The sequence below is a fragment of the Dermochelys coriacea genome, chromosome 11 (assembly GCF_009764565.3).
Source record: "Dermochelys coriacea isolate rDerCor1 chromosome 11, rDerCor1.pri.v4, whole genome shotgun sequence".
In the NCBI taxonomy this organism is placed as follows: domain Eukaryota; kingdom Metazoa; phylum Chordata; order Testudines; family Dermochelyidae; genus Dermochelys; species Dermochelys coriacea.
The window spans coordinates 63,418,796-63,446,709 of NC_050078.2; the positions used below are offsets into that span (position 1 = coordinate 63,418,796).

Genomic DNA, 27,914 nt, shown 5'->3' on the forward strand with positions numbered 1-27,914 from the left:
AACACCTGTCATCAGAAGAGATCAAATCTCTTTACACGTGTGTCATAGGTGAATGCATGGTCCCTTCTTTAATTCATGGAAGTCAATTGCCTCTTAATCTTCTTCCACCATCCCCACACCAGCCTTTTTGCAGGGGGAAGATGATCACAGTATTTTGATTATGTTCTGTGGCCCAGTTCTACTCCCAGTGCTGTGGTGTGACCATGGGCAAGTCATTTCACTACTCCGTGCCTCAGTTTCCCAATCTGTAAAACAGAGGTTATGATACCTTGTGTGCAAAGTGCTTTGAGATCTACAGATGAAAAGCACTCTGCAGGCCCTAGATATCGCTATGAAATAGTAGTAGTCTTTTATGCAATTTCAGTTGCTTGGAATTATAATACAAAAGCCAGTGGAAACAGACGCTGTTCCTTGTTGACCTGAAAGTTTTAATGTTGTTTGTTCCTCCACTCCAATGACTATTGGAGTAGCCATGCATTGTAATTCCAGACCTATCACCAATGGTTCCAGAATTACATTTGCAGTAAGGCCTGCAGAAGAGTGGACATAAATATAAACTAACACTATTAGATCAGTTGCCCTATTGGAATTGCATTTGTTTATGATATCAGATGACAAATAATGAGGTTAGTGCAGGTGGCATTATGTGAAATGGCTATGATGTGAAATCTCATCAAAGTAACATTTTTTTAAAATGAAATGAGAGTTTTTAAAGGCTAGGGGTCAGATCCTCAGCTACTGTAAATCAATCTAGCTGCATTGATTTACACCAGCTGAGGTTCTGGCCCTGTGATTTTCAGGGAAGAGTTTCTACTTGTCCCAGCATTAGGTTTCTATTTCAAGTTCCTCCCTGGATTAAGATAGCAAGGAAGAGTGCAAAGATTGGAAATCTTTTAATTTGTCACTTTTAAAAAAAATTACTATGATTTTTCCTTGTAAAAGTTCAAGGGAACAGTTCCATTTGATCCGTTACCAGGAGGTCACCGTTCACTGCTGTCCAGTGCTAGGAAGTAAATATTTTGTATCCCTTCCCAGTTGCCTTAGGAAGTGGTCAAATGGCTGCATTCCTAGCCTGATGGATTGGCTCATTTCTTTTTTGCTTAAGCCCAGACAGAGTTTTTATGAGGCTGTCTCGTGACAGGCTGAAGTCACTTTGAATAAAACAAAATCCTAGTTCAGATCACGGACATGCCCTTACAATCGGCTTAGCTGCGGCTCTAGCATGAAATTTAGTTAAACTCTGAGTGCAGCTTGGAGGGACCCAGATGAGATGGGGTGGCATCTGGGGAACTTCCCATTTTATAAAATCCTGAACAGTTTGTGCGTGTGCTTAATCACTTTGTGATCATCTTACAGAAGGCGTTGTATAGCTAAATAAGTGCATTTACATGTGTGTGTATATCTGTATGTATTAAGTTGTTCAGGAAGCCTTTGAAACTTTATCCCACAACAGAAATCAAACCAATGTGACACCTCAGTTAAATATGACCTCCACTTTTGGGCTAAAATAGCTAACCTTATTAGCTTTCCCCTGTGCTGTGTGTCTTTCCTTGACAGATCATTAAGCAATGTTTAAATCAGAGATATCACATTTGTGGTGTTTGATCCCTCTTCATGTTCCTAGATTGGAAGCTCCCTGGGGCAAGGATTTTATCATATGGTAGGGGCTCAGATAGCACTGTGATGTGGAACCCTATACAAACCTATACAGATACTTCTAAAGCACTGTGGATGGTGTTAATAATAATGAATCCACCAAGGTGTTAGAACACTAGTTTTTCCTACCTAGGCAAAGGACTTAAGCACGTGCTTAAGCGCTTTGCTGAATGGGGGTGGTTTGCTGAATTGGGGCTCAGGTCTGATCCTGGGAGGCACTGAGCACCCTCAACTCTCATTCACGTCACTGGGAGCTGAGAACACTCTGTGGCAGGATCCTTTGTTACTGAGCTATAAGTGGATACGTGCTCGCATGAAAAGGAGTCTTTAGGGCAGGGGTTCTCACAACAAAGTTTTTTGTTGCCACACTGACATTTTTTCCTAAAATATGTAATTAACTTTAGGAAAAACAAATAAATATACACAGATACACATGTAAATCATTCTAATTTATTTATGTGGGGTTTTTTGTAGCCTCAATAATAAAAATAATTCTGTGAAGTGATATTTGTATGTTCATTAATGTCACTTTTCACAGCACGCTTTTTCTCAACAAGCCCCAGGACAAATTAAGCCCTAAATCGGGGGTCTGAGGGGGAGGCAGCAGGGACTAGGGGTGATGGGGAGAATGACTGTGGGGCCAGGAAGGCAGCGGAGGTCCACAGTGATGGGGGGCCTGGGGAGGCAGCGAGGGCCTGGGGCAATAGGGGGAGCCTGCATGGCTGGAGCCGGGGGTCAGCACCCGCCGCTGCAGGGTCAGAGCCAGGGTCCACACAGTTGAAGCTGGGGGTTGGAGCCTGCTGCCTTGTGGCTGGAGAGAGGGGTCAGCACCCAGGGCTGACTCCTGCTGCCACACGGCTGGCGCCCGGGACCTGAGCAAGGGGCCAGTGTCCAGAGCCAGGGGCTGGAGCCCAAAGCTGAGGCCACATGGCCAGAAAAGCCCTGCAGCCAGGCTCCCAAAGTCCCATAGCTGGAGCCTGCCGCCTAACCACCGAGCGCCACCAAGGTGGGTCGAGGATTCACCTTGCTCCAGCAGCGTTGTGCCCCACGTGTCTCCAGAGGTGGTGCAGGGCAGTGCATTCAGGAGCAATAGGAAGGGAGGGACGGGTCCCCCGTCACCCCCGAGGAGGCTGTCATGGCTGCTGAGAAATACTGCTTTAGGGTATCTCTCCTTTGTGCTGAATTCCGAGGAGCAGAGATCTTTGGGTCTGTGAGGGAGGAGGGAGTGGAGCGAGGGCTGCAATGTTCATGGCATTTTAAAAAAAAGTACATAAAGAATGCAGCTTGAGGGGATGGAACCCTGACCGCCAGTAAGCAACAACTGCTCATCCTCCCCTCCTGTCTCTTTGCCCTCCGGACAGAGATCTCACAGCTCACTTCTCACATCCTTCTTTCTCCCTGGTTGTGGTTTCGGGGAACACTGGCTCTTTGGTCTCATTTATTCCTAACTCCAATGTACTTGAGCGATACTCCTAATCCAGATAAAGCTCATTTATTTTCTGTGGGCCAGATGACAGGCACAGTTTGTAGGGGCGGGCAGCACAGAAACTGAGCCTACAGCTCCATGCCTGGGTAACCCTGCTGTTTTGCAGATGCTCCCAATTTGGCAGCAAGGAGCTTTGACTCTCACTCTCTGACATAAAACAAACGGACTCAAAGGGCCTGCCCAGCTACTTGGAGCTCCTTAAATCAAGGCACTGGGACTTGGTAGGGAAGTACATAAACTTCATAGATCATTCATATGATCTGGTTACGCCCCCAAAGTCCTGTCCCAGCATGCACTGGGCTCAGCCAAAGGCTTCTCTGGGCAGAAGCCTCCTCTTTGGTGATTCTAAAGTCCTGGTTGTGACGCTCCACAACACGTGACCTAGCCTGATCCTCACTCGTCATGCCGGCAGAACTCCCACTGACTACCTGGTGCTGGAATGTCTCAGCTCTGTCTCCTTCCTGGAATGGGTATAAGAGCAGGAGCTGCTCCTATGTCATGTGCTATTTTTGCATGAATGCATCTGTCAGGGTTCCTTCCCCTCTCTGAACTCTAGGGGACAGATGTGGGGACCCACATGAAAGACCCCCTAAGCTTATTTCTACCAGTTTAGGGTAAAACTTCCCCAAGGCACAAACTTTTTTGCCTTGGAGGGTACACTGCCACCACTAAGTGATTTAACAAAGAATCAGGGAAAGGACCACTTGGAGTTCCTGTTCCCCCAAAATATTCCCCCAGGCCTTACACCCCCTTTCCTGGGGAGGCTTGAGAATAATATCTTAACCAATTGGTTACAAAGTGATCACAGACCCAAACCCCTGGGTCTTAGGATCATAGAGAAATCAATCAGGCTTTTAAAAGAAACAGAACTTTATTAGAAAGAAAAAAGGTAAAAGAAGCACCTCTGTGAAATTAGAATGAAAGATAATTTCACAGGCAGTCAGATTCAAAACATAGAGAATCCCTCTAGGCAAAACCTTAAGTTACAAAAAGACACAAAAACAGGAATACACATTCCCTCCAGCACAGCAAATTTCACAAGCCAAAAACAAAAGAAAATCTAATGCATTTTCTTACTAGATTACTTACTAACTCTATAGGAATTGGATTGCTTGCTTGCTTTCTTGATCTGTCCCTGGGCAGAGGCATCACACAGACAGACAAAGATTTCCCCCACCCCTGATTTTAAAGTATCTTGTTCCCTTATTGGTCATTTTGGTCAGGTGCCAGCCAGGTTACTTGAGCTTCTTAACCCTTTATAGGTAAGAGGATTTTATAGTACTGTACCAGAGCTTCTTAACCCCTTCCCTTTATATTTATGACATGCCCCCCAAATCAGAGATAGTGTGAAACACTGGCTTGATTTCTTCCTGGAGCTCTAGGAGAAAACAGAATTAGTAAGACACATGCATCTGTAGATCTGCTACTAACTGTATAAAGACTAACAATATTTTTTATATTTCAAGGACGATTTTAACCAGTTGATTTTGGGAAACTTTCATGGGAGAGTGCATCAGCCACTTTGATCTGCTCCTGAGAAACATTGTCCTGACCAATGAGTTCTCTTTTTCTCTTTATCTAATTCCAGATTCACTTCTGAGACATTAGACAGACATTCAGAAACTTCATTCACAGACAAACTGCTTTTTTGCACAGACAAACATTTGGAGAAAGCCTCCACAGGCAAATCATTGCCCATAATAGACACAGGTTTAAGATCATTTCTTTCCTGTGACTGGTTACTTGGACTGAACAAAGCTTTAACATCTTCCCCAATCAAAAGATCCTTAGGCAATAACTTCCTTACACCAGCTATAACTTCATGCTCAGTACCATTCCATTCAAGGTGAATGCTGGCTAAAGGCACTCTTACAGTAAACTCATAGAGGACTACAACATTCACACTCTGATTTGGGAAGTAATCTTCCTCTTTGACTAGATCTGCTTTAACAAGAGTGATGTTAGAAGCCATAATTTGCCCTAAACAGCTTTTATTATTGTATAGTACTGTATCAGAGCTTCTTAACCCCTTCCCTTTATATTTATAACAACATCGTAACCAAATATGACCCTAGTGAATCAAAAAGATTTATTGGTAGTTTCTTGGTGGAAACCACCAACTCTGAGTGGCTGCAGCATATGTGTGTATTTTGAAACGCACCTCTTTGGCTAGGGTAAGTTTAAGCTACACATGGAGTTGGCCTTTGCTTTTTGCATCCAAGATCACAGGATGCACTGAACCCTGCTCTTCTGATGTCAGCAAACTCTGGTGGGATTTAATTGGCAGAAAACTCACTCAGTGGGAGAACACCCTCTTGCTCAAGATTTCACAGCGTTTGAAGGCGTCAGGGCACTCTCATATAATCTGTTAGGCAGATCCCTGGGCGCAACCATCCACTTTGATCCACGTGTGTAATGCTTGCCATGCCAACTTCAAAGGGAGTGGTGTGCATATGCACGTGAGGGGCTGCTCTTGGCCAGTGAATTTCAGCAAGGAGAGGTTTTTCCTAATTTTCCCATGGGGAGATGAGGGGAAATATGTTCTGCACCACAGAGTGGGCAAGGATCTCAGCTCTCCAAACCCAGCTGTGTGGGGAAACCTTGCAGTTCTCAGGACACCTTTGGAGAGCTGGAGCCTTTGTGCTGTGTCCAATGTCTTTATGTGATGCCTCAGGACTTTGGTTCCCCACCATTACATTGCACAGTACTCAGGGAGCTGTATTACCATGGCCTTCCCATCAGCCTTCAAGGGGTCATTCCCAGTGTGGCAGGGGAAGCAGTTTAAGGTCATGGGGAATGATCTTACTCCCCTGGGGATCTGAGGGAGGATGATGCCCAAGAGAGCAGCTGTCCCCGCCCCCACCAGAGCCATGGCAGCACTGTAGAGTTGGTTTAGAGAAGTTTCCCTGTGATTGAGGGCAGGGGAGGAGCAAGCCAGAGATCTGCTGCTTCTTCTGCTTACCCACAACCCTAGATCTAGCTCCCCTCCTCCAGCAAGCCTGGAAGGGAGCACAGGAGAGCGGTTTCCAAACAGCGCATTTAGCTATTGAGTGGTGGAACATACTGGGCCCTTAGCAGACCTGGCTAATATTTAACATTTCATTTTAATTTTATTAAGTGAATTTAAGGCTGGTGAAAGCTGCCAGGGCATACTGAAGACTGACGTCTTCTGTTTAATCCACACAACACACACAGCTTGCAGAGCAGCAGTGCCCGCTTCCTTCACCCTGCCCAGCCGACGTGCCTCAAGTCCTGACCTGGTCTGGAAAGGTGGCTCAGGTCTTGTCCACACACAAACTTGCACCGGTTTAGTTAAACCAGCTTGAGTGGATTCTGTGATTTCGGTTTAAGCGTATCTTATTTCTGTTTAGCTTAAGCCTGTCTAGCCCAATGGGCTAGCTTGCCTTTATTATATTCATTGCTTTGCATTATATTCAACAGTAATATAAGAAACCTACAGGCCTGTATCCTGTAAGACATTAGCTTCAGCAAGTTAGCATAAGTCTTGAGGCCTCTGAAAGTTGAACAGATAAACTTTGCACACATAAATGGCCCAACAGAAAACCCAAAGTATTTGGGAAGCTGAAAATAGCATTTAAGGGGAAGTTCTGACCCCAGGTGCATGAGTCAACCACAGAAGTTTCCTGGCAACGAACTGATGTACATAACAGGTACATGAGAGAGATACATCTAAGGTTAGCCTACTTGCTTGCCTATATATCTTTTCTTATAGGTTTCTTATTTTCTTATGTTTGTTTTATTATAGGTTTATATTATATCCTGCCTCTTCCCGCCCCCGGTCCAACCCCGCCCCACCTCTTCCCCGCCTCTTTCTGCATCCTGCCCCAAGAGGACCCCTTCCCTGCTCCTCCCCCTCCCTCCCAGTGCCTCCTGCATGCTGCGAAACAGCTGATCTGCAGTGTTCAGGAGGTGCTGGGAGAGAGGGAGAGGAGTTGATCGGCGGGGGGCAGAGAGGGGAACTGGCTGCCAGTGGGTGCTATGCACCGGCTAATTTTTCTCTGTGGGTGCTCCAGCCCTGGAGCACCCATGGAGTTGGTGCCTATGCATAGGGGGCTTCCAAAGTTCATGGTGCATCACAGTTTGGAACTTGTAAAGAACCGAAAAAAACAGTTAGGACAGAAATAACAAATGTGATACCTACTCACAAAAGGGCCATGGTAACGAATTGACATATATGATAATAAGTTGAGATCATTGCTGTGCTAACTTATAGGAGACACTGCACCATTAGTGAGGTGAGGAAATACAAATAAGGAAAAGGGGAAAAATCCCCTACTGAATATGCATCAAACATAACGGCAGTGTAACATACTATAAAAGTGGCATCGCAGCCTAGGGGCAGTAGGAGAAGGAGATGTAGTCCTTGGGAGGTGCCAGAATGATGGCCATTGGTGATGAGGGGGAAGGTGATGGTGATGAGGAAGATGATGGCTAACACTTCAGGTGGTTCTACAACGGATGATGTGATTTTATGGATGTGCACATGTACATTCTGTAGTGTCTCTATCTACCTTACTGAGATGGGGTGTTTGTGACTGTGCTAAATGTATAATAAACTATATTTGTAAATATAAAAGAGTTCCTATACAGTGAGTGTTGCACATCAGGGTTCCCAACTGTATAATCATTTGAATAATACTGGGGCTGAGCTTGGGGCAAGAACCTGTCAACCCTCAAAGTGATAACTGGGGATTCTTAAGTAATCAATATAATTAATACATTATCTAAAGATCAGGCAACTTAATTGACTTAAGCTAAATTGAAACAAGCCTGATTTTTGCTGAAATACAAACACCCATGCAGCCTTTTGCACCAATTAAGCTGAACTGGCTTAAAATGACACCGTTATTTCAATGCAGGATGTAAACTAGCCTTCAGTTTTCATGCACGTCACTGCTTGGCCTCTCTGCTGGGGCTGCCAACAAGGGGTGACCGTTCTGATGGTGCATTTTTGTAGTGAGGGCATTTGTCCACTGGAAGCTGGACTGGCACCAGCGCCAAGTTGTCTAGCCGTCTCCAAGGAGCCATTAGATCATTTGGTCAGGCAGGGTTGCTTTATGAGGCCTCATCTACCTGATATAATATCCACCGTCATAGTATCTAAGTGCTGATTATGGACCAGCTGCTGCTGTGGTGTATACCCTTTGCAACCCTGTTTATTTCAACGGGGCTGCTAAGGGAGGAATGCCACAGCAGCCTCTGGCCCTGTTAGAGTAGCAGGTGACATGTTCCTGCAGGTGAGGTGTTCTAACAGTAACAAAAAAGAAACACAGTTGTCGATCTCCCTAGTATCTATGGAGCTGAGAAATGCAGCCCCCCACCCATCTGTTTGTTTGTTTCATTCTGTTCAATTACATTTCATCTTTTAGATTGTAATCATAAATGGAATTTGGGTGTAAAACAGTCGGGCCTGATTCTGATCTCACCTACCCGGTATAAATCAGGACTGTCTCCACTGAAGTCAGTGAAAATACTCAGGGTTAAAACTTGTGGAAGATAAGAATCAAGCCCCTGGGATCGGTCAGTTGTGCTCTGTCTACCTGATATGGGTTTACACAGCAATGTGTGAACCCAAGATTTGGGGTGAAAGTAGGATTTCTGCACCTCATTTTATCATCCAAGAACGAAAGACGAAAGGTCAGATTCTGATACCCATGTTCACATGGTGGATCTCCTTAATGCATGAGTCGTCTTATTGACTTTATTGGGACTGCCTCTGGAATATTCATTCTGTTATTCAGCATTTAGTAAGGGTGCTAGAATCCTGTGACTAGTTGGTGGCACCAGTCTAGTGGGTAAGGATGTTGAAAAAGCTGGAGAGAGGATGATGAGGAGTGGAAGGATTGAATTTGTTTTCATTGCTTCAAGACTTCACCCTTTCCAAGAAAAACAGTCTGCAGCTTGAATATTTATCTTCATTAGAAGAGTGTACGTGTGTGTAGATGATGTGTGAATTTTTATGGGAGGGTGTGGAAGTGTGTACATGAGAGAAGTGTGAATCGCACATAAATATCTCTGCGTCAACAGATAGGTGAATTCTCTCAGTCGCGCGTGCGTGCGCCAATGTGTCTGCCTATCTTTCTAAAATCCACATAGCCACATGTAAGTGCATGTGCTTCAGAAGGGAGGGAAAGAGATCTGCGCAAGAATGTGCGTTTGTAAATATTTTTGTGTTGAGCAGGCTCTCTGTGGAACAAAACCAGATGTTTTTATGAGTCCTCAGCTCTTATCTGTTTTCTTGAGCTTTTTTTAGGATTTTATTTTATTTGGGGAAAGGGAAAGTCACAGCGATGCCCTTGGAGGTGCGAGGAGAAAGCTATTTTTAAGGAGGAATATGGTTTAGAACATCAATAAGTAGGAGAGGATAAAAATAGTCCTGTTTTGTGGCAAAGAAGTGATTACTCCCTTGTGGGGAGGACAGAGCACCCCTCCTCCTTTTGAGGAGGCTTCCTTTTGCTATTGTTCATCGCTGGGTCCGCATGCAGCACGTATTCTTTCTTTTTCCAGGGAATTTGCAGAGAGGAGCAGCAGGTTAAGTTGAAGTGATGTCTTAAGAACTGTCCCACCTGGCTGCACGGTTGTCATTGCAGAAAGACTGGCACGGGGCAAGTCGATTGCCGGGCTGTGGTTTTCCTGCCAAGAGCTGGCAGAGGAGCATACAAACTGGAAAATTACACCCTCTGCAGCCTATAGGGCAGCTGCTGCTCTACGTTCAGACACCTTTAAGGCCAGATCCTCAGCTGGCGTAAGTTGGAGTAGTTCCATTGGCATCAATGGAGTTAGGCCGGTTGGCACCAGCTAAGGATCTTGGCCTTAAATCTTCCCAAAGGATAAGCCTAAATTTCCAGTCGCAAGATGTTACAAAACCTGTATGAGTGCTGTCCTGCGGTGTATGCAGTACACAGAGCACCCAGAGGAATGTAATTTATTGTGCTTAAAAACGTACAGGAGTAACTTTCAGAAGTGGGCTCATTTGTGATGGGCTAATTATCTCTGTCTTTGTGTAAGACCTGGTGTAATTGTTCATCTGTGCTAGAGATCACGCTCCCTCCTGTGCTTTGTCAGTGAATACAAGATTGTGCATCCCCCTTAAAGGAGACGGCCTGGCTCAGTTTTGTGATTTAATGCAGATTAGCACATCAGAGCTGGAACAAGTGCAGGCGGCATGGCTTTAAAGCCTCACTGTCCGGCTTTAGTGCAGTGCTACACGCGTGCCCTTTCTTTCCCCTCTGCATTTGAACTCTTGACTAGCTGTTCGTTTGTCTAAGGTGGAAATGGTGCAGACAATAATATTGCCAGGCTGGGGAATGGCTAAACTGCACCTGTAGCGAAGAAGATCCAGTCCTGTTGGGTGGCTGCTGAGAGGTAATCTATAATTCACAAGGCCTTGCTGCTTCATGCAGATGGTGATATTGAAGCATGACTGATGCCAGCGGCGCAAAATCTCAGAGGCATTTCCTCCCCCCCCCCTTGTCTTATTCTTTCCTCCTGGTTTGCTGTGGCTCTTAAATTAAAACCTTCCCAAGGCTAAGTGCTCCTGGTGCTGAGGAATTTCAGCCTTTACTCACAAACATCCCACATTTTCAGTGGTGGGTGGTACACTTCCCAAATATGGCTTCAGTGACAATTGAGGTCATTCAGTCCCTTAACAAGAGTGGACTTGGGCTGGTTTATAGCTTGGGAATGAGTGGACACATACATGCACTTGCTTCCACTGTGTCTATTCCATTGTTCTAGTCTGGGGTGGGTGTGGTAGGGAGGAGGAAGCCTGTCTTTGAACTAGGGATCAGGCTACAGGAGCGACTTAACTCCTTCTTGTCTGAATAGTGTCTGCATCTGGGAAGGTGACACAAGCACTTTCCGTAGCAACTTGATGCTGTTGGCTTAGCATCATCTGGTTGGCAGCCCCCATTGGATTGCTATGGAGCAGCACCATCGGCTGAATGAAGCCAGCTGTGGCACGCAGTGGTGGCAGAGATGGCCGCTCTGCTGGGATTGGGGGAATCAAGGAACATAAAATATAGATGCCTATTGGAGAAAGAGACCTTGTTCGGAATCTTAGTATGTTATCAATTGACTCTATGATGCAGATTTTCCTCCCAGCGAGTAATGAAATAATAAATCAGATTTGTGGTGTTCATAAGATTAAATGTTTTTTTGAAGATGAAATCGCCCTCTAGGGCCTGTTATAACCCAAAGCTGAAAGTGCTTCCTTTGCTCAACATGTAATTGTTACCAGGCCGTTTCTGGGCCACAAAACCACCATTGTTGATGATCAGAGTCTGTAATTCCAACTGCTCCACTGGCTTGAAGTGTTTCAAGACCAGAGAGACAAAACTGAGAGGAGAGGTACTTAGAAGAGGGGCAGGAAGAAGGGAGTGGAAAGACTGTCTTGTGGTTTAAAGCATGGGATAGGGAGCCAGGCAACTGGGGATCTGTTCCTGGCTCTGTCACATACTTTCTGTATGAACTTGGACAAGTCACTTAACCCTGCAACATGAGGATGATGCTACTTCCCTAAGTTGCAGGGATATATTGTGCATTTTCATCCAGCAATGTTTGTACAGGGCCTTTGTGGTTTCTATGGAAGAGTGCCATAGAAAGCTTTTAAAAGAGCCAGTAGAGGGGAGAAAATAAAGGCAGCTCCAAATGATCTGATATCTCACTGCCTCTTCTTTAATAAATCTGTAATTGCATAGGCAGGAGCGTTTATGGCCTTTTCTGGTCTGTCTAAAATGTGGTATGTGTGTGTGTAGAGGGGGGTGGGGGGATTGCTGTATATAATAATCACCTTCACTGTAAGCACCCAGTGATTAGCTTGATAGTTGTAGACCGCGCTGCCATAAAGGCCCGTTAAACATTCTTTATCAGACAACTAAAGGCATAAATCTTAACGTTTTGAAGGTCATAGCCAGTTTTAGCCACTTGTTCTCTTGGTTATTTTTGCAGTTCAGTCATGTGGGGGTCGTTTGAATTCAAAGGATGCTGGTTACATCACTTCACCTGGATACCCACAGGACTACCCCTCCCACCAGAACTGCGAGTGGCTCATTTACGCCCCGGAAGCGAATCAGAAGATTATCCTCAACTTCAACCCTCATTTTGAAATTGAGAAACATGACTGCAAGTAAGAGCCTTCCTCTTCTTCTTTACTAGATAATCTGCTCCTCCTCCTCTTCCTCTCTTAACTAGAAAGGCGAGGACCAAGCACTCTGTGAAACAGGAAACTGGGTGGTGGCCCCAATCTCCAGAGCATACCTCGCTATGTCACTCTCCTTCAGAGTCTGGCTTACCTTGTAGCCCACTGTTGTGTGACTCCATCACACTCAAAGGGAAAGGTTCTGAATCCCAGCCTTGGGTATCGATCCTTGGCACATAGAAGGTGTTGGTTCTGTTCCCTGCACCGGTGCTGATTCAGCTACACTTGGTGAATTCTGATTTTGAAGGCAAGACCGGGAAGCAAGTTATCCAGGAAAATCAATTAGCAGCTAGTAAATAATTAACAGCATCAATGGGCACCATTAAAGGCTGAATTAATGATGTGGTCTCTGTGGATTTATAATCCAGTATGTACCCTCTAGAGTCCGTGACCAACTATTGGGATGTCTGAAATGTGGAAAAGTTTAGAGTCTCCTGAAATGGAGCTGATTCTGCAGTCTTTCCACACACAGTATTCCCTTTGATTTATGATAGCATCCACATATCAGACTCTAGGATCAGGCCCACTGACACAAAACAATCAGCACAATCTTAGGTGAATTTTTTGAAGATTGAAAATTATGGTCCCAGATCCTCAGCAGGTGTAAATCAGCATAGCTTCATTGGCTTCAATGGAAGCACACTGCTTTACACCAGTTGAGGATGTGGCCTATTATATACACATAGGCCCTGATCCAACCAGTGCTGAAGTCAGTGAGTGTTGAGGGAGTTCAGTACTTTGCAGGATCAGGCCCATGTACCGGGGGGGGGGGTGGGAAGCAGGAACTCTGACCATGGCCATAAATGAACACTTGTCAACTGCTGGAAATGGCCCACCTTGATTATCACTACAAAAGGTTTTCTTCCTCTCCCCCTTCCCCCCCACCCCGGCTCTCCTGCTGGTAATAGCTCATCTTAAGTGATCACTCTCCTTACAGTGTGTATGGTAACACCCATTGTTTCATGTTCTCTGTGTATATAAATCTCCCCACTGTATTTTCCACTGAATGCATCTGATGAAGTGAGCTGTAGCTCACGAAAGCTTATGCTCAAATAAATTTGTTAGTCTCTAAGGTGCCACAAGTCCTCCTTTTCTTTTTATAAATGAACACAGGTGATCTAAGCAAAATAGTGAGGGATGTGATCATGGTTTTATTGTTGTGCGTTTAGGCAGAGCTGCATAACTTACAGGTGGCTAAATGCAGTCACCCAAAACCCCTGGTAATAAAAATGTTATAGTTCCACTGGACTGTGACTCAGGAGACTTGGATTCTATTTCTGGCTCAGCAACTGGCCTATTGGGTGACCTTGGGCAAGTCATTTTCCCTCTCTGGGTGACAGTTTCCCCTTTTGTAAAATGGGTACTGATCTCCCTTGTAAAGTACTTGGAGATCTACTGATGAAAACCCTATTAAGAGTTTGGTATATTAGCTTTTAGTATATAGAGGGGAGTGTGATATGGCAGTAGGAGTTAAGTGTCCTGATTCTGACACTGACTCGTTCTGTTGCCTTAGGCAAGTCAGGGCCAGTATTGCAAAAGTGCTTAACACCCACAGGCAGCCCCAGCTTTCAGAAGAACTAAGCATGTTGGAAGCTGAATGCTTTGGAAATCTGGCCCTTTAGCAGTATATGTGGGAGCCGAGTTCTTTTTGAAAAGCTGTCCCCAGCTGCAGGTGTTAAGCACTTGAAAATCTGACCTCGAAACTGTTGCCCCACATTTTGCCTGTTTTCCCATCTATAAAATAGGAATAAGAATGCAGTTGTGGCAAGCGCCATCAGCTGTCACTATTACAGCTAGTTTTCCAAGTTCTTTTTCTTAGTATCTGAGCAATTTTGTAGTCTTAGAAGAAAGGTTGATGCTGGTACTTTTGGTTGCATAAGGCTCTAGGTGGAGGGAGCTCTGTGAACAGCAAGAGAATTCGCAGTCTGCAGTGGTCTCTAATTAGAAACAATTCTTGAGGCAGAGTTGCTCCCTAGGAACTAGGTATCAGTGCTGGGCTGAGAGTGCTGAAGTTGCGGATTGCCTGCATCTCTGTTTTAGGACTGGTGCATGCGTGTAAAAAATGTAAATGACACTTTTAGAATATATCCATGCCACTGATTCCTCCTCCTCCTTCTCTGAGCTGCAAGGGCCTGGATGCCTGCTCCTGCTCCACAGGAGTGCAAGGCTGGTGTCAGAATGGGATATTGGTGTCAGAAGGGGCACTAAATACGTGCTAATTCCTGGGTAAGGCTCAGTCAGTGAGCTTTCTGAGATCACTGCAAAGAAGTTTCTCCCACAGTGCTGATTATTTTAATTGTTTTCATTTTGCCCTGTTTTTTTTTTTTTTAAGGAGGCACATTTGTTCAGTCCCATATTTTTTTCTTTTTTTAAGCTGTGTCCAGCCACATTAGGAAGTAACTGGGCCTTCTCCCTCCCCCATCATGAAAGGAATAATTTGGTGTAATTGAAGCCCTCAAAGGCCTTTCTCTCTCTCTGCTTCATCCCTGCTCCAAAGAAGCTCCTTAGTTTGGAAAGCACTTCAAAACAAGGAAAATTGGCCATCTTCTGTTATTTTCTTCTCCTGTGTGTTAGTCACAGCCAGGATCTTAATGCTTGTAGGGCGGGCACTTTCTAAAATAAAGCCTGGGAAAAACAGGCCATCGTCTGTGCTGCCCTTCCGACGCAATAATGCAGCCATAAAGCCGGGAGCAAAAGGGGAAAGGGAAAGAGAGAAGCTCTGGTTAAGACCAGCCAAACTATTCGGAAATAATTGTAATAGCCCGTCTTCTCGCCATTTCTTCCTCTCAGCACTGCGAGTGCAGCTGCCGTTTTCCTCCAGCTTCAGTCCCAGGCAGTGGGATTGGGTATCTGCTATCTGAACTGGGAAGCGGTGTCCAGTTTGAAAAGAGCATGCTGCTTTGGTGAAAGGTTGCCATTCTGTCACATTGCATTGCGTGCACATGCCAAGTTTTATTTTTGATCTCAGGAGAGACTTGAACCAGCCTCCTATAGATGAGAAATGAAGATTATTCCCAGTCACGTGGCTGTTCTACCCAATCCTTCGTAATTGCCATTTCTCTGTTCAGTCTGTGCTGTTTGCTTGGAAAATCCAAATCAGAAGCTTCAGTGTTGCGTGAATCACTCCATTCTATAGCCACCTTTTCCAGTCATCAGTCCCTTCCCCAGCTACGTTTCTCTTTGGACTTTAAAAGCCCCTTCCAGAGATTCTCTCCTGAAATCTTCCATCAGCTGCTCTGCTGAACTAATGGTGCTGAAGGATTAGACTGTGCAGAGCTGCCTTTGAATTCCAAGTCTTTTCTGTATAAACACGGTGGAAGCAGACTCATTTCATCATAGTGGAACAGTCTTGCTCCCACGACAGACAAAAGAACCTCTCATTTGAGTCATAACGGCTTAACCAGGAAAGCATTATCTAAAAATATACATACATAAAAAACAGCCCAGCGTGTTTTTTCTGTTGACTTTTTCTGAACATGAAATGCAGTTGAATTATGAATAACCCAATGGACATGCTGTCTCTGGCTGTGATGATTTCATATACAGTATTGGCTTCAACAAGAGTAATTGTAGCCCCCTCTGGTGGTATCATGCCAAACAAGACGAGAGTTTGATCCTTGTGAGAGTGGTGGCTTTTCAGAGAGCTGGCAGAATGAAAACCAAAGGTGAGCCTGAGCCACCGAGTTTGGACCTTCCCCAGAATTTGGATCCAAAGGAGTGGCCTCCTCTCGAATGAAAACTGTTTTTAGAAGAAGGGTACGGTAGAAAGTACTATGGGGAATTCATGCACGTTTACCCTGATATGAGGAGAACAGAACTTAAAGGGACAGTGCTCCCAGTCTGGTGCTGACCTGCCCATAATTTAACTCACCTTACACATGTCTCATATTTTGTTTTAAAGCTGCTCTGCTGATCTTGGAAAATATCAGTTTCCCCAAAGGAGGGTAAGCAGCATTGACTGATAGCCAAATTCTCTGCTGCTGATTAATTATTTGTATTACAGTGGCACCTAGTGTTCCCAACCAAGATCGGGACACCATTGTGCTAGACTGTGCCAACACAGACAGGGAAACAGTCCCACCGCCAAAGAGTGGATGCTGTAAATAGATAAGACACACAAAGGGTGGGAGGGGAAAGAAGGGTGAAGTGTCTTGCCCAGGGTCATATAGTTCGTCAGTCAGGGAACCAAGAGTACAACCCAGGGCTCATGACTCCTAGATCAACCAAAACACATCTCCCTTGCTACTAGACACCAATGATAACAACCATGCTGCCGTGTGTTCCATTGAAGCATTGGGTGTTATGATGTGGGATGGGATCCCATTAGACACATCAAGCCAGAGTCTAGTTAGCCTGCAAGGTCTTGTTGTGGTTGCATGAGCCTCTCTCAAGCTGGGCACTGAAATAAGCAAACACAAATATTCTGCTTTCTTAGCAAGCAGTCTGAGTCCTGTAGATTTTAATATCCTGCATATTAACAAGAAGAGAGCAGGGCAGAGAGTCAATGCAAAGTGGGTGTGAGTGCCCACATACCAAACCACAGCTGGCAACTATAATTTTAGGCTCAGCACCCTTGACCAGATCCCTTCACACAAGAACAAAACACTGCAGGAAATCTTCCTTCCATCAGCAGGGGTTAAAGAGCAGACAAGACAGCAATTATAGGTGACTAATTAATTAGTAAATGTTTTGAAAAATAAGCAAAATTAGCTCATTAGTAAACATTTTAGAAAAAATGCCATTTCTTTCTGAATTGGGAAAATCCTAGAAAATAGAAATATATGAATAATGTTAGAGAGAGATGTGTTTTCAGGGGACGTAGTAAGCGACCATACTGGATCTTCTGTGAATGAAACAATGGGAAGGGTTCAACTTTAACCATGAAGGGAAGGGAAATCATAGAGGAAACATTCGTGAAGGCGTTTGGTTGCTTGTAGGTTTATGGGCTGGACAGGCAGAAACAGTGGTTTGAGCTGGAGCTGTTCAGACGTCAGTTACTGTGGTTAAACTGGGGCATACTGTAACCTAACTCTGTCACCATTCCAATCCCCAGTCATAATCCTTGGATAGGTGGGCACATTTGCCAGAACAATCAAGAGCAAATGAGTCAACCATGTTGACATCTAAACATTCCATTAGTCTTCAGCGTTAACACCCACTGAATTGAATGGAACAGCTCCCCTGACTCTGAGTTATTGTGGCCTGTTGACTGTCTACAGAAGCATGCAGCCAGCCCTGAATCAGTTTGTGCTTGTGTTCTTAAAGGGTAGTTTGAATTCTTCAGACACTGATGAGGCAGAAGAAGTGCTGCTATGGTTTATCCCACCACACTGTTTTACCCAGCCTGCTGGGCACAGAAAGATCAGGGTTTGGTTCTGTATGTTGTCTCCCTGTTGGAATTGTTAGAAATTAAGGGCCAGATTGTGGCTTTAGACACTGCCCCTGTGGGCCTCACACGGCTCTTCTCCTGTGTGAGTCACAGCTCTTCTCCTGTGTCATCCTGGCACCTGGGGTTAGTGACTTACTGCTAGCCTATCTCCTCAATAAGTTACTACTCACCCTGCACTGGCTCAGAGGAAGGGGACAGAGCCAAGGCACTGTTCACCTATTGCAGAGAGGGAGTAGGCAAATGAATAGCCCTGCTTACTCCTGTGCACCTGGACGCAAGATCCAGACAGCCGAATGGAGCGATAAGGGGGATTCCTGCTGCCCGACCCAGGCATGTGCTTCAAGTCACTCTCTAGCCCGACGGTATTTCTTCTGTATTTCCTCTTATATCCTGTATTGACCACACTTAATGAAAATCCAATGTAAAAGTAATGAAGCAATCTCATTAAAACAAATGGACAATAACCACAAGAAGTGAAATACTAGTGACTGTGGGCCAGCGTGCCTGGGTTCTGTTGATGGCAATGCTCCAGACTTGCCGTGTAGCCTTGAGAATATCACTTGTCTCTTCTTTTTGTGTCAGTTTCTCCTTTTCCAAAATGGGGATAATAATGTCAGAGGATAGTTATGAGGATTAGTGAATTATTACTTGTAGAGAACTTTGAGGCTGTATGAAAGGTGCCATTTGTTTAAAAATTTATTCTTTAAGGGCCTGATACAAAGCCTACAGCTATCAGTATAAGCCTTTCCACTGACTTTTAGGGGCATTGGATCTGTCCTTTAATGAGATTCCAACTACCTTTGCTCCATGTAGTTTCTTAATTCATGGTATCCAGACATTTATTTATGTATGGGAGAAAGGAGGGACCTGCATTTAACATCTAGAACTGGGAGTTAGGAGATCTGGATTCTATTCCTGCCTGCTGTCTCCATCTTTGGCTTACTGTGTGACCTGGGGCAAATTATGTAGGGTGCTTCAGTTTCCTCACCTGTAAAATAGGAGACAATATTTAACTCAGAGCCTGACCCAAGCATAAGGAGAGGTAGAATTCCTGCAGATGAGGGAATTCTGTACAAAGCATACCCTGTCATAATAACACACAGCATCAGGTCAGAATGCTAAGCACCAGGCACATTGCTCATCTAAGAACAGAGGCCAAGAAGTCCTCTTCTGACCAGACAGGAGTTTCACCATCAAGTGTGAAATCTGCGATAAACAGAGGCAGCAGAATGCAAAAGCGTCACTGGACCCACAGGAGATTTTTTATTCTCCAAGGTTGCCACTGATCTATTTGAATTAAATGAGAGAGATTATCTCTTACTAGGAAACTAGCACTCAAAATTTATTTGAAATGCAGCTGTTGCACAACACATCAAGTAGCAATGTAATAACATACTGAGTGTAAATCAGTTTGTTTGCTATGCAATTTCAGATGGGCTAATAACAGGTATGGCCTACAGTTCATGACTAGCTCATTTTAGCCACACTGACATATCACTGTGTCAGACCCTCACTATGCTGATTAGTAGAAAAATCACTACAAATAGCAAAGAACTTGATTTTTTTTTCTTTAAAGAGAGAAGCCCTGGGAGATTCATGGGATCCACACACAGCATTGTTAGACTATTGCAACTCGGGTCTTTTATTTTTTAATAGAAAAAACAATTCAGAGATGAAGGTTGCCAGTATCTAATAAGCTTCTTGAGCCAAAGCCAATTAATCCTGAAGTAGTGGGGAAACTATCAGAACAAGATCCTGTATCAAGGATGTCAGAGAGTGACCCCTCTTGCAAATGGGACAGGATTACATGCTACAGTTGCCACTGAGGGTCAGTCCTACAGGAGGAACAGAAGATCCCAAAATAAAACCAAGGAAGAGAGTGACTCTTTCTTGAGGACATTCAGAATTCTCCTTTGCTGACACAAGGAGCACAGGCATTGATAGTGAGAAACACCACCCGCAACAAACACAGACGGCAGTTCACAGACTGGCCTTAGTACTCTCACAGGACATTGTAGGAGGAACTTCCATGAGAGCAAGAAGTGACCAATGCACTGGAAATTCAGAGGGATTCAGAGCAAGTAGTTATTGACGTCCAATGAGAGCTAAAATGTGAGGGAGTTCAGGGTATCTGCCCTGACTTCTTTCCTAGGACCGCTGTTTGATTTGTGCATGCTAATGCAATGTTTTATTTCCATTTTTAGTAAAATAAAAGGGGAATATATAACAGTAGCCCCAGAGTTGGGATACTGGCCCAGAGATTTGACAAGGGTGTTAATCTTTGGTAGTCTTGACCTGTGGCAGGTTGCTATCAGCAGGAAATAAATACTGGTCCCTTATCAGCACGCCTGTGTGTCATACGATTATTACAGGGACATGAACCCACCAGTATCCTGTGTTTGCTGTAGCTTGCTTAAAGTTATTTTGCTCCATATGATTTCTTAAGATTTCCTTTGTGATCATTGTTTTCTCTGATTTTCCTGCCATGCACCTTCCGGTTTCGGGCAGGTAGTCAAGGAATGAGACATCTTTCTGTCTCTTAAGTATGGCAGCTTGGGATACCCGGGACCTCCGATGCCCCCTCCTTCTTCTCCCTTTTCATCTGGAATCTGTAGATGTGAGGGCTATAGTAATAGAGTGTCAAAGGAAGTAATTGATTCCTCACACACACAGAGAATTCTCTTGCCTTTAGTGTCAATGGAGCTGAACCAAAGCCTTGGAGGGTGAGAAAGGCATGTAACTCCCCCTGGCTGAGTTGTCAGGGCAAAACAGACACGCTGGGGGAGACTGAGTGAGAGAGTGAAACAAAGGATTGTTTTAATAGTAAAGGAAAGAAATATCTCTGAACAAAGAAGTAGCAGGGCATTGTTTGCATGAGGAACAGGGAGATTTCAGTTGCCTGGATTGATAGATTATAGTCACCCTACATCCAAATCATCCCTCAATAAGAGGAAATATATCGATCCACTTCATATTCTCCTCCACTGCTCCTTCTGCTTTTCCCCAAGTCTCGGGCCTAGCTTCCATTAGACTGTTTTATCATTCATCGAGCTTCACGACGCTAGCAGCAGATGCTGTACTCATGTGGTATGTGACCCGGCAGTAAAAATGCTTATCTCTAGTCTGCACTAGTTTTTGGCCTGGTGCTAGTGTCTATGGAGCACTAACCATTGGGAATAATGGGCAAGAACATTTCTAGTGCAGACACAACCTTTGAGGAAGCTGCAGTTTCGGCCACTCGGCTAAGGGTGGATTTTAACAGGCACAGGAGATGTACTTTCTACTGTAGGACTTTTGAGAAGGGACGCGCTTTCTCCCCATGCTTTCTCCTATCCACATCCAACCTCTTCTCCAGGGATACAGATCCCCATTGTTCTTACCTGCTTTCTGGTGAATGGCCTGTATTTCTAGCTGGTGTGCAGCATTAACATTTGAAAATTGTATTCTAGCCAGGCCAAACTGCAGGCTATTTACCAGACAAGTCAGGATGCTTTTAGCATCCGAGTCACCCTGGCTTGATCCGTCCCTGTACCTAAGTGGCTGGGATGTTCAGATTTATATGCAAATTATCAAATACATAATGGTGCTTTAGGGTATGGTGGAATATAGTAAGTGGCTTTCCTAATGTATAGACATTGTCAATTGCACAACTGATCCAGCCCCCAAGAAGGAGGAAGAAAGAGTAGATCTTACTGTGACAGAGTTGCCTTTAAACTGAGCAATGTCTTCATAATTCATCTGACAGAAAAGGAGCCAGAATGTAAACTATAGGAGAGTGAGAAACTGCTGAGCAAAAGAAGTTGGGTTAGCAGACCAGCCATTGGAAGACCTTCCCGTACCATCATTAAGGACAGGACTATTACAGAGAAGGTGGGAAACAAACTGCTAGGAGGATTAGGGTGGGCTGATCATTTTTGGGTTTCCATAGTTTTAGGTTAATGTGGCTGGTGCTATATTTATTCCAAGAGTGAAACAAACAAAAGCCCGTGCAGTAAGCAGCAAAGTGTGAATGGGTTCTAGGTAGTAGTGGGCCTGAGCTACAAACTTCCCACCTGACTCTGACTGTGAACTATTCCATCGGTCCTAGGTGAGGAATCCGGCCCAGGTCTGTGGATGTGATATGACACCAACTTGGTCTGTCACTGAGTTTCTGCCTTGTACTTTTCTTCGGTGAACCTTCTGCTACTTATTATTATCTCTTATTTATTATATTTCTTCTGCTAGTGAGCAAGCGCTAGTGAGTGGTGACAGTAAAATGAAATAGAAAACAAAGTCCAATTTTCTCCACAAATGGATTATAGCAGAAGCAGGGAGGTGCAAATGGAGTTTCTCGAGTGTCTGTGTGACAGGATGGGCTTTGAGTTGTTTCAATTCTATTACAGTATTAACAAAGAAGAACAGTATGGACGCTGGGGGTGATCCTTGAAGTATTTAATCTGTTTTATTCCTATTTTCATTCTGATTTTCTTTTTCTTTTTGGAATACTAAAGACTTCTTGCAACAAAAGAGCCCCGAAGCTAAAGATAGCAAGGTGAGGAATGTATAGAGATGGCTTTAGAGACAGAAATAAAATTAAACAGCCACGTGTAACTCCCGAATAACAGCCGGCAGAAAATCCCTAACGTGCACATTAGCACATCTTATTTTCTTCTATAATGAACAGTTTTCCAGATATGTCCCAGATGCAAGCTCTTCTCTCCTCCAACGCTTCTCTCGGCTGAGATTTGCCACAGGAATGCAGCCTGAAGAAGGGATGGTAACAATTGTGCGGGAAGTAGTCAGAGTTCATTTTGGCGAGGAGCAGTGAATGGGAGGCAGGAATTAAATTCTCATCTGAGGCTAAACTTGCCAAAGAAGCAGTTTTAAAAATCTTTGATTCTTCTTTCTGCAAGATATATTTGGTTGGATTTCACGTAATGTACAGTAACTGCTGGAAGAATCTCTACATCGGCATTGCTATCATGGCAGTGAAAAAAACAAAGATGATAAATAGATGTTATTTGCGGCTTCCATTTATTTATTTATTTATTTATTTTTGTCTTTGAGGCATTTTGGAAGCAGGCTTCCAGTCTGTTTAGGGTTATTCTTTCTCTTCCTACTGCCTGAACTGGATGGCTAGTTTTTCTCTGTTCTCAGAAGTTCTGGTCATTTAGGTTAGGAAGAGCTGAGAGAATAACCCAAACCAGAGTTTTGTTTGTTCATAAAGCCCCATAAGACCATGTACATGCCCCACAACTCGAGGCCTGATTCTCCTCTTACTTACACCAGTTTTAAACCACTGTAACTTCACTGACTCCAGTGAAGTCACTTCTGATTTGCATATGAGATGAGGATCAGGCCCTTTGGGCTTTGCTACTCCACTGCCCTGCAATGAAAGCAAAGTGGGCACAAAACACTACCATTCTGAATTGGTAGCATTCTGTGCCCATTTTGCACTGCATGAGTGAGTATACAAGCTGCAGACTAGAATCACACCTTTTATGTCTACACACCCATTTATAGATACAAATACCGATACACATCAGGCCTGGTTCTGCTCTCAGACCCATGTAAATTAGGAGTGACTCCACATCAATTGATGAATTACACCCATGTAAAACCAATTTAAGCCAAATCCAGCTGCCATATTTATAATTAATGGTTACAGATAAAATCGCACCGGCAGCAAATAAAAGTTCTTTGCTATGATGCCATCAGAAAAATTGCTTTCATGCCTCTGACATCATGACCATAAAATATGCCATTTAAAAATCTCCTGCACCTTTTGCAACAGTTTGACTTGTGTTATTTGCTTAAGATTCTATAAAAGTCACTGGGGACTTTTCTCACGCTTCCAAAATGCTCTATTTGATTTGAAGGTGGTTTATGGAAAAGTACAATGTTGGGTGGTGACATCAGAGCAACTGACAGAGCCAACCACCATGCAGTTGACATTAATTGTGTCTGCCGCAAAACATCAGTGTTAGACTGAGTTGGTGGTTCACTTACCTCTTTCCCCACCTAATGCTGAGCTGTTCCGTAACCATCTTTAATAAAACTATTGATTCTCAGCTGTGACATCATCACCATGAAATAGGATATTCTTAAAGCACCTTTAAAAACCACCCACAACTTTTGAAGGATTTTATAAAAGGGATATTGTGAAAGAGCCAATTAGATTGGCTGGCAAAAGTTCTGGCTAAGCAGTCTTCCAATATACCTGCACTAGCTGGCAGTATATTAGCCCTTTCAGGTGAGAATTTTCAATATAGTAGTGATTCACGCCCCCCACCCCCTCCAATTTCTTCCTATTATGAGCAGTTACAGTAGGACATGTTGTGCTAAACAGGACAAAGGAGTGAGTGCCGGGCTGGGAGGCCCAAATCAGCATTGACCATTCCCAAATTTGGGAATATTTGGATTTAATCTAAGTATCTGTTTGTCTGTCTTTCTGTTGGTCTGTCTGTGTATCCTAGACTAGTCTAATATAATATAATCTGTTTAATCAAGTCTGGATCCTATTCCTGGCTCCACTGCAAACTTCCTGTGTGACCTTGGGCAAGTCACCAATCCTCTCAACTTTCCTACCTCCCAGGGTCTTCTGAGGATACATTCATTAATGTTTGCCAGGTGCTGAGATATTGCAGTCACGAGTGCCATGGAATGCTTCTACTATAAATAAAACTAATAATAAAATGTGGGGAAAGTTGAGATTATAACTTTGCAGCTAGTTCCCATCTCTAGATCACAAGCGTGACTTCATGAGAGAGACTGCAAATAGGGTCGGTTTTATCTAATATCTCTCCTTTTTAAAAAGGCAAAAGTAAAAAATGTAGGGAAAAACCATCCAAGCTAAAGTTTTGCATGGGACCATTGCAGTTGGGAAACTAGCTAATTTTCAGGTTTTCATGGTAGGCACTGGGGTTATGCTGGGAAGTCGTGAAGGTTTTTCTCTGTCCTGCTTTAAGCTCTGCCTTCCATTCCCACCGACTGCATCCCCTCCTCCTCCTGCTACCACTTGCTTACATGTCCCTGCAGTGTTATCTTATCACGGTTTGGATGACGGCTGGCCTCCACAGCTAGGCGGTTAACAGTAGGTTTGTTGATCTTGCACTGAGCAACATGAATTTGGGCTCTGCACTTTTGACTGTGTTGCTCAGCAGGGTAGCTGAGGGGGAGTCTGCTGGAGATCCCAGAGGTATCTGGTTACATTCTTGCTAGGTATATATTGATGTTTCTGGACTTTGTATCTTCCTGGGACCATGCAAGGGTGGAGGTGTATGTTGACTCAGATCGACTGTGAGGAGAAAGCACTGGTGTAGCTACGTCCTGAGGAGAAGCATAGTTCTTTGCCTGTCTGGGTGCCATTTGGGGGCCAAGCTGCAAGAAAGAACTGAGGTGCAAACTGCAGCAGCAGGACCTTGGTTGGTTTGTGATAGTCACACACTGATTCCACTGAGACTACTCCTGTGAGCGAGGCAAGCTGGATTCACTCCAACGTATGAACTGGTTGCCAGTGTAACCTTACAATACTACAATACTAATGCCTGCAAAACCAGTGTTCTAAGGGCTAACACCAAAAGCTGCTTACAAACTGGAGAAAACACAGAGTAGCAAGATACTGAGCAACAGACAGGGCTGGCAATAAGAAAAAAGAAAGAAGGAGAGTGAGTAGTAGAGACATTAAAAGGCCTTATACTGATTATAGAAACTCTCTTAACACTGGTAAAGCAAGGTCACTTTCTGTTAAGAAAGAATCTTTAATAAATTGCAACACCGTAAGTGATAGATGTTTTCTGGCTCACTTTGTTAAACAATTTCAAGAGTAGCTAAGCGTGTATTCCCCCCTCTCTCTGCTCTCTCCCACCATTGCCTAGGTAGGCAGAAGCACTTAGACTTTCACTCCCTGCTTCACAAAACACCCAGTGATGTGTTTACAATGCTGAGAATAAACACAATCCTGTGTTTGAAACTGTTTCAAGTCCAATAACCCCCCTTTCTCCTGAAGCTGCTGTTGCCAGTAGTTCCATTGGTGTAGACTGTGGTCTGCATCCATGTAAGAAAACATACGTAATCCCTTGTCCACGTTTTCTTATAAGGGGTGTTGACTGCTTGGCCATCCGTTTCCATTGCTGTCTTATTGGGGCTTGGAATAGGAATTGGCTATGGTATTTGACAGTAGTGTCCTCTGTTCAGATATGACTTAGGAGTTCAGCTAACCAGTAAAATTGTGCCTTGTGTTGGGCTATGTTTACTTAACCAGTGGAATTATAGTATTGCCTATGAATGAAAACCAGCTGACTTGTGATTGGCTGAGATAGTTCAGATGCCATCATGCCATTTCGCTGCCCCACCCAACAATGAGCTGTTCCATAACCATCTGGAAATGAAACTGTAAGTGCAGAAAACATCCAAAGGGTTCCCCCCGTCCCCACCACCAACACACTGGAAAAGGAACCAAGTCTGGAAATTGTGTTTAAACTCAACATCAACAAAGTTCTAGCAAAACCAGATTTTAACATGGTTTGGCCAGTAACCCCACTATAACAGAACTACATTTAACAACATGCTTGAGCTTGGGCCAGTGTGTGGGCAGAACCTAAGTGTGAAAGAAAATGAGCAGTCTCCACTGTGGAAGTTAGCCTGGAGTCTCAAATTAGTATGTGAATTCTTGGAATGAACATATTTGCTCTTTCACTTTTAAGGAATCAAGCATGAAGTTTAACTACTAAAGAAAGCAAATACTCTTATAGTGCATTCTGGCAGAAGTAATATCCTGGTGTGAATACTGTCCCACTTTGCAGATCTGTTTATCAGTACTGTAAAAACATAATGAGAATTTTGCCTGAGTAAGGACTGCAGGGTTTGGGCCAAGATTTTTAACAACAACAACAAAAATCCCTTATGTGTTTATATTAATTCCACATTTGGCAAAAACGATCTCTCGACCTCCTGCAGACTTATTTAGTTGGTTGTAAGATTTGATTTATTAAGGATTAGTTTCATGAGGAGAAAACTCCTCTTTAGATGCTTGGATGAGACCAAATGTTAATGTAGAGAGGAGCAATTATTTCCCAATGAATAACGTATTAGATGAATTTAGACTTTTTTTTTCTATTTGCAAATTGTCTTTGAGCAGATTGCAAAATTCACAAGTTTTATTTGTTTTTTGAAATTATTCACTAATTCTTGGTCTACAGGATGTTATAGATCTTGTCATTTCATAATGTGTTGTTTGATTTTGTAAGTTATGTATCTTTTCTTCTGGATACTGATTGGTTGATTTATGCCATGGAGACAGCATGACCTCAAAATTCTTGCTGTGTTGTTGAGTTATATAAACAAGAGAATGGCAACAATGCAATTTGACTTTCGGGTACGTAAACTAAACTATTCAGCACAAATGGCAAATTTTACAATCAAATGTACAATTTGAAATTCACTTTTGATGAATATTCAAGAATTCATGCTCGTTAACTCGGAAGCACACAGATGTTCACTGGATGTGAAAGGGCTGCAAAGGTATTAGAAAAAAAAAGTCTTTTGAATTCGAGTAGATATGACTAGAAAAAAAAATGTCTCCTCTGTTTGCTGAGCTCTGGTTGAAACAAACAGAGAAATAAAACCCTACCAAAACAAAGCACTGCTCTGCACACATAATTTTTCCCCTGGGGAGAGGATGAGAGAGAGAACAAACCGCATGTGTCAGCTGTTAATCATGTTGCTTAATGCACTAATGGAAGCTGCTTTAGATATCCCATGTGAGTCCAGATCCTCAGCTGGTGTAAATCAGTGTAGTTCCATACACCAGCTGAGGATCTAGCCCCATGCATGCTCTTCCTTTGGTAGATCACTCTTTTAAAAGGAGACTTTAAGTGTGATTTGGTTTCTTTCATGCTGGCCAGCCAAATTGTGTTTGTCACCAAATTATAGGCTGGCTAGTTACTGCTAAGTCAGTGCCTGGCCCAGTATAGATAGCACTTTAGCTTCAGGCATTTTTCAGTTGAAGTCCAGCCTGATTAACTCCTTGAAAGGAGTGAGACCTGGCCTATTTGGACTGCCTTCCTTTCTGAGCAGCACATTTAGTTCTGGGGTTGTGGCTTAATGATGTATGTGTGTCTTGCAGAACAGGAATGAGTCACATGAGAATCCTTCTGTGTCCAACAAGCTACTTCTTCTTTCAA

General features: G+C 43.8%; 1 protein-coding gene and 1 long non-coding RNA gene across 6 annotated transcripts in view; one reads left to right on the top strand and one right to left on the bottom strand.

Annotated features, from left to right (window-relative positions):
• The window catches only part of NRP2 (neuropilin 2), a 123,498-nt gene that overhangs the window by 9,723 nt on the left and 85,861 nt on the right, over positions 1-27,914 (top strand). For all 5 annotated transcript variants that reach the window (XM_038422251.2, XM_038422250.2, XM_038422252.2 and 2 more), the window contains exon 2: positions 12,113-12,290. In XM_038422251.2, the coding sequence (XP_038278179.1) occupies positions 12,113-12,290 (178 nt within the window). The remainder of the gene's footprint in view (positions 1-12,112; positions 12,291-27,914) is intronic.
• On the bottom strand, positions 702-4,663 carry LOC122458186. Its single transcript, XR_006278092.1, has 3 exons — positions 4,444-4,663; positions 985-990; positions 702-716 (listed from the first exon to the last, which is right to left on the bottom strand). It is a non-coding gene; the product is annotated as an uncharacterized LOC122458186 (long non-coding RNA).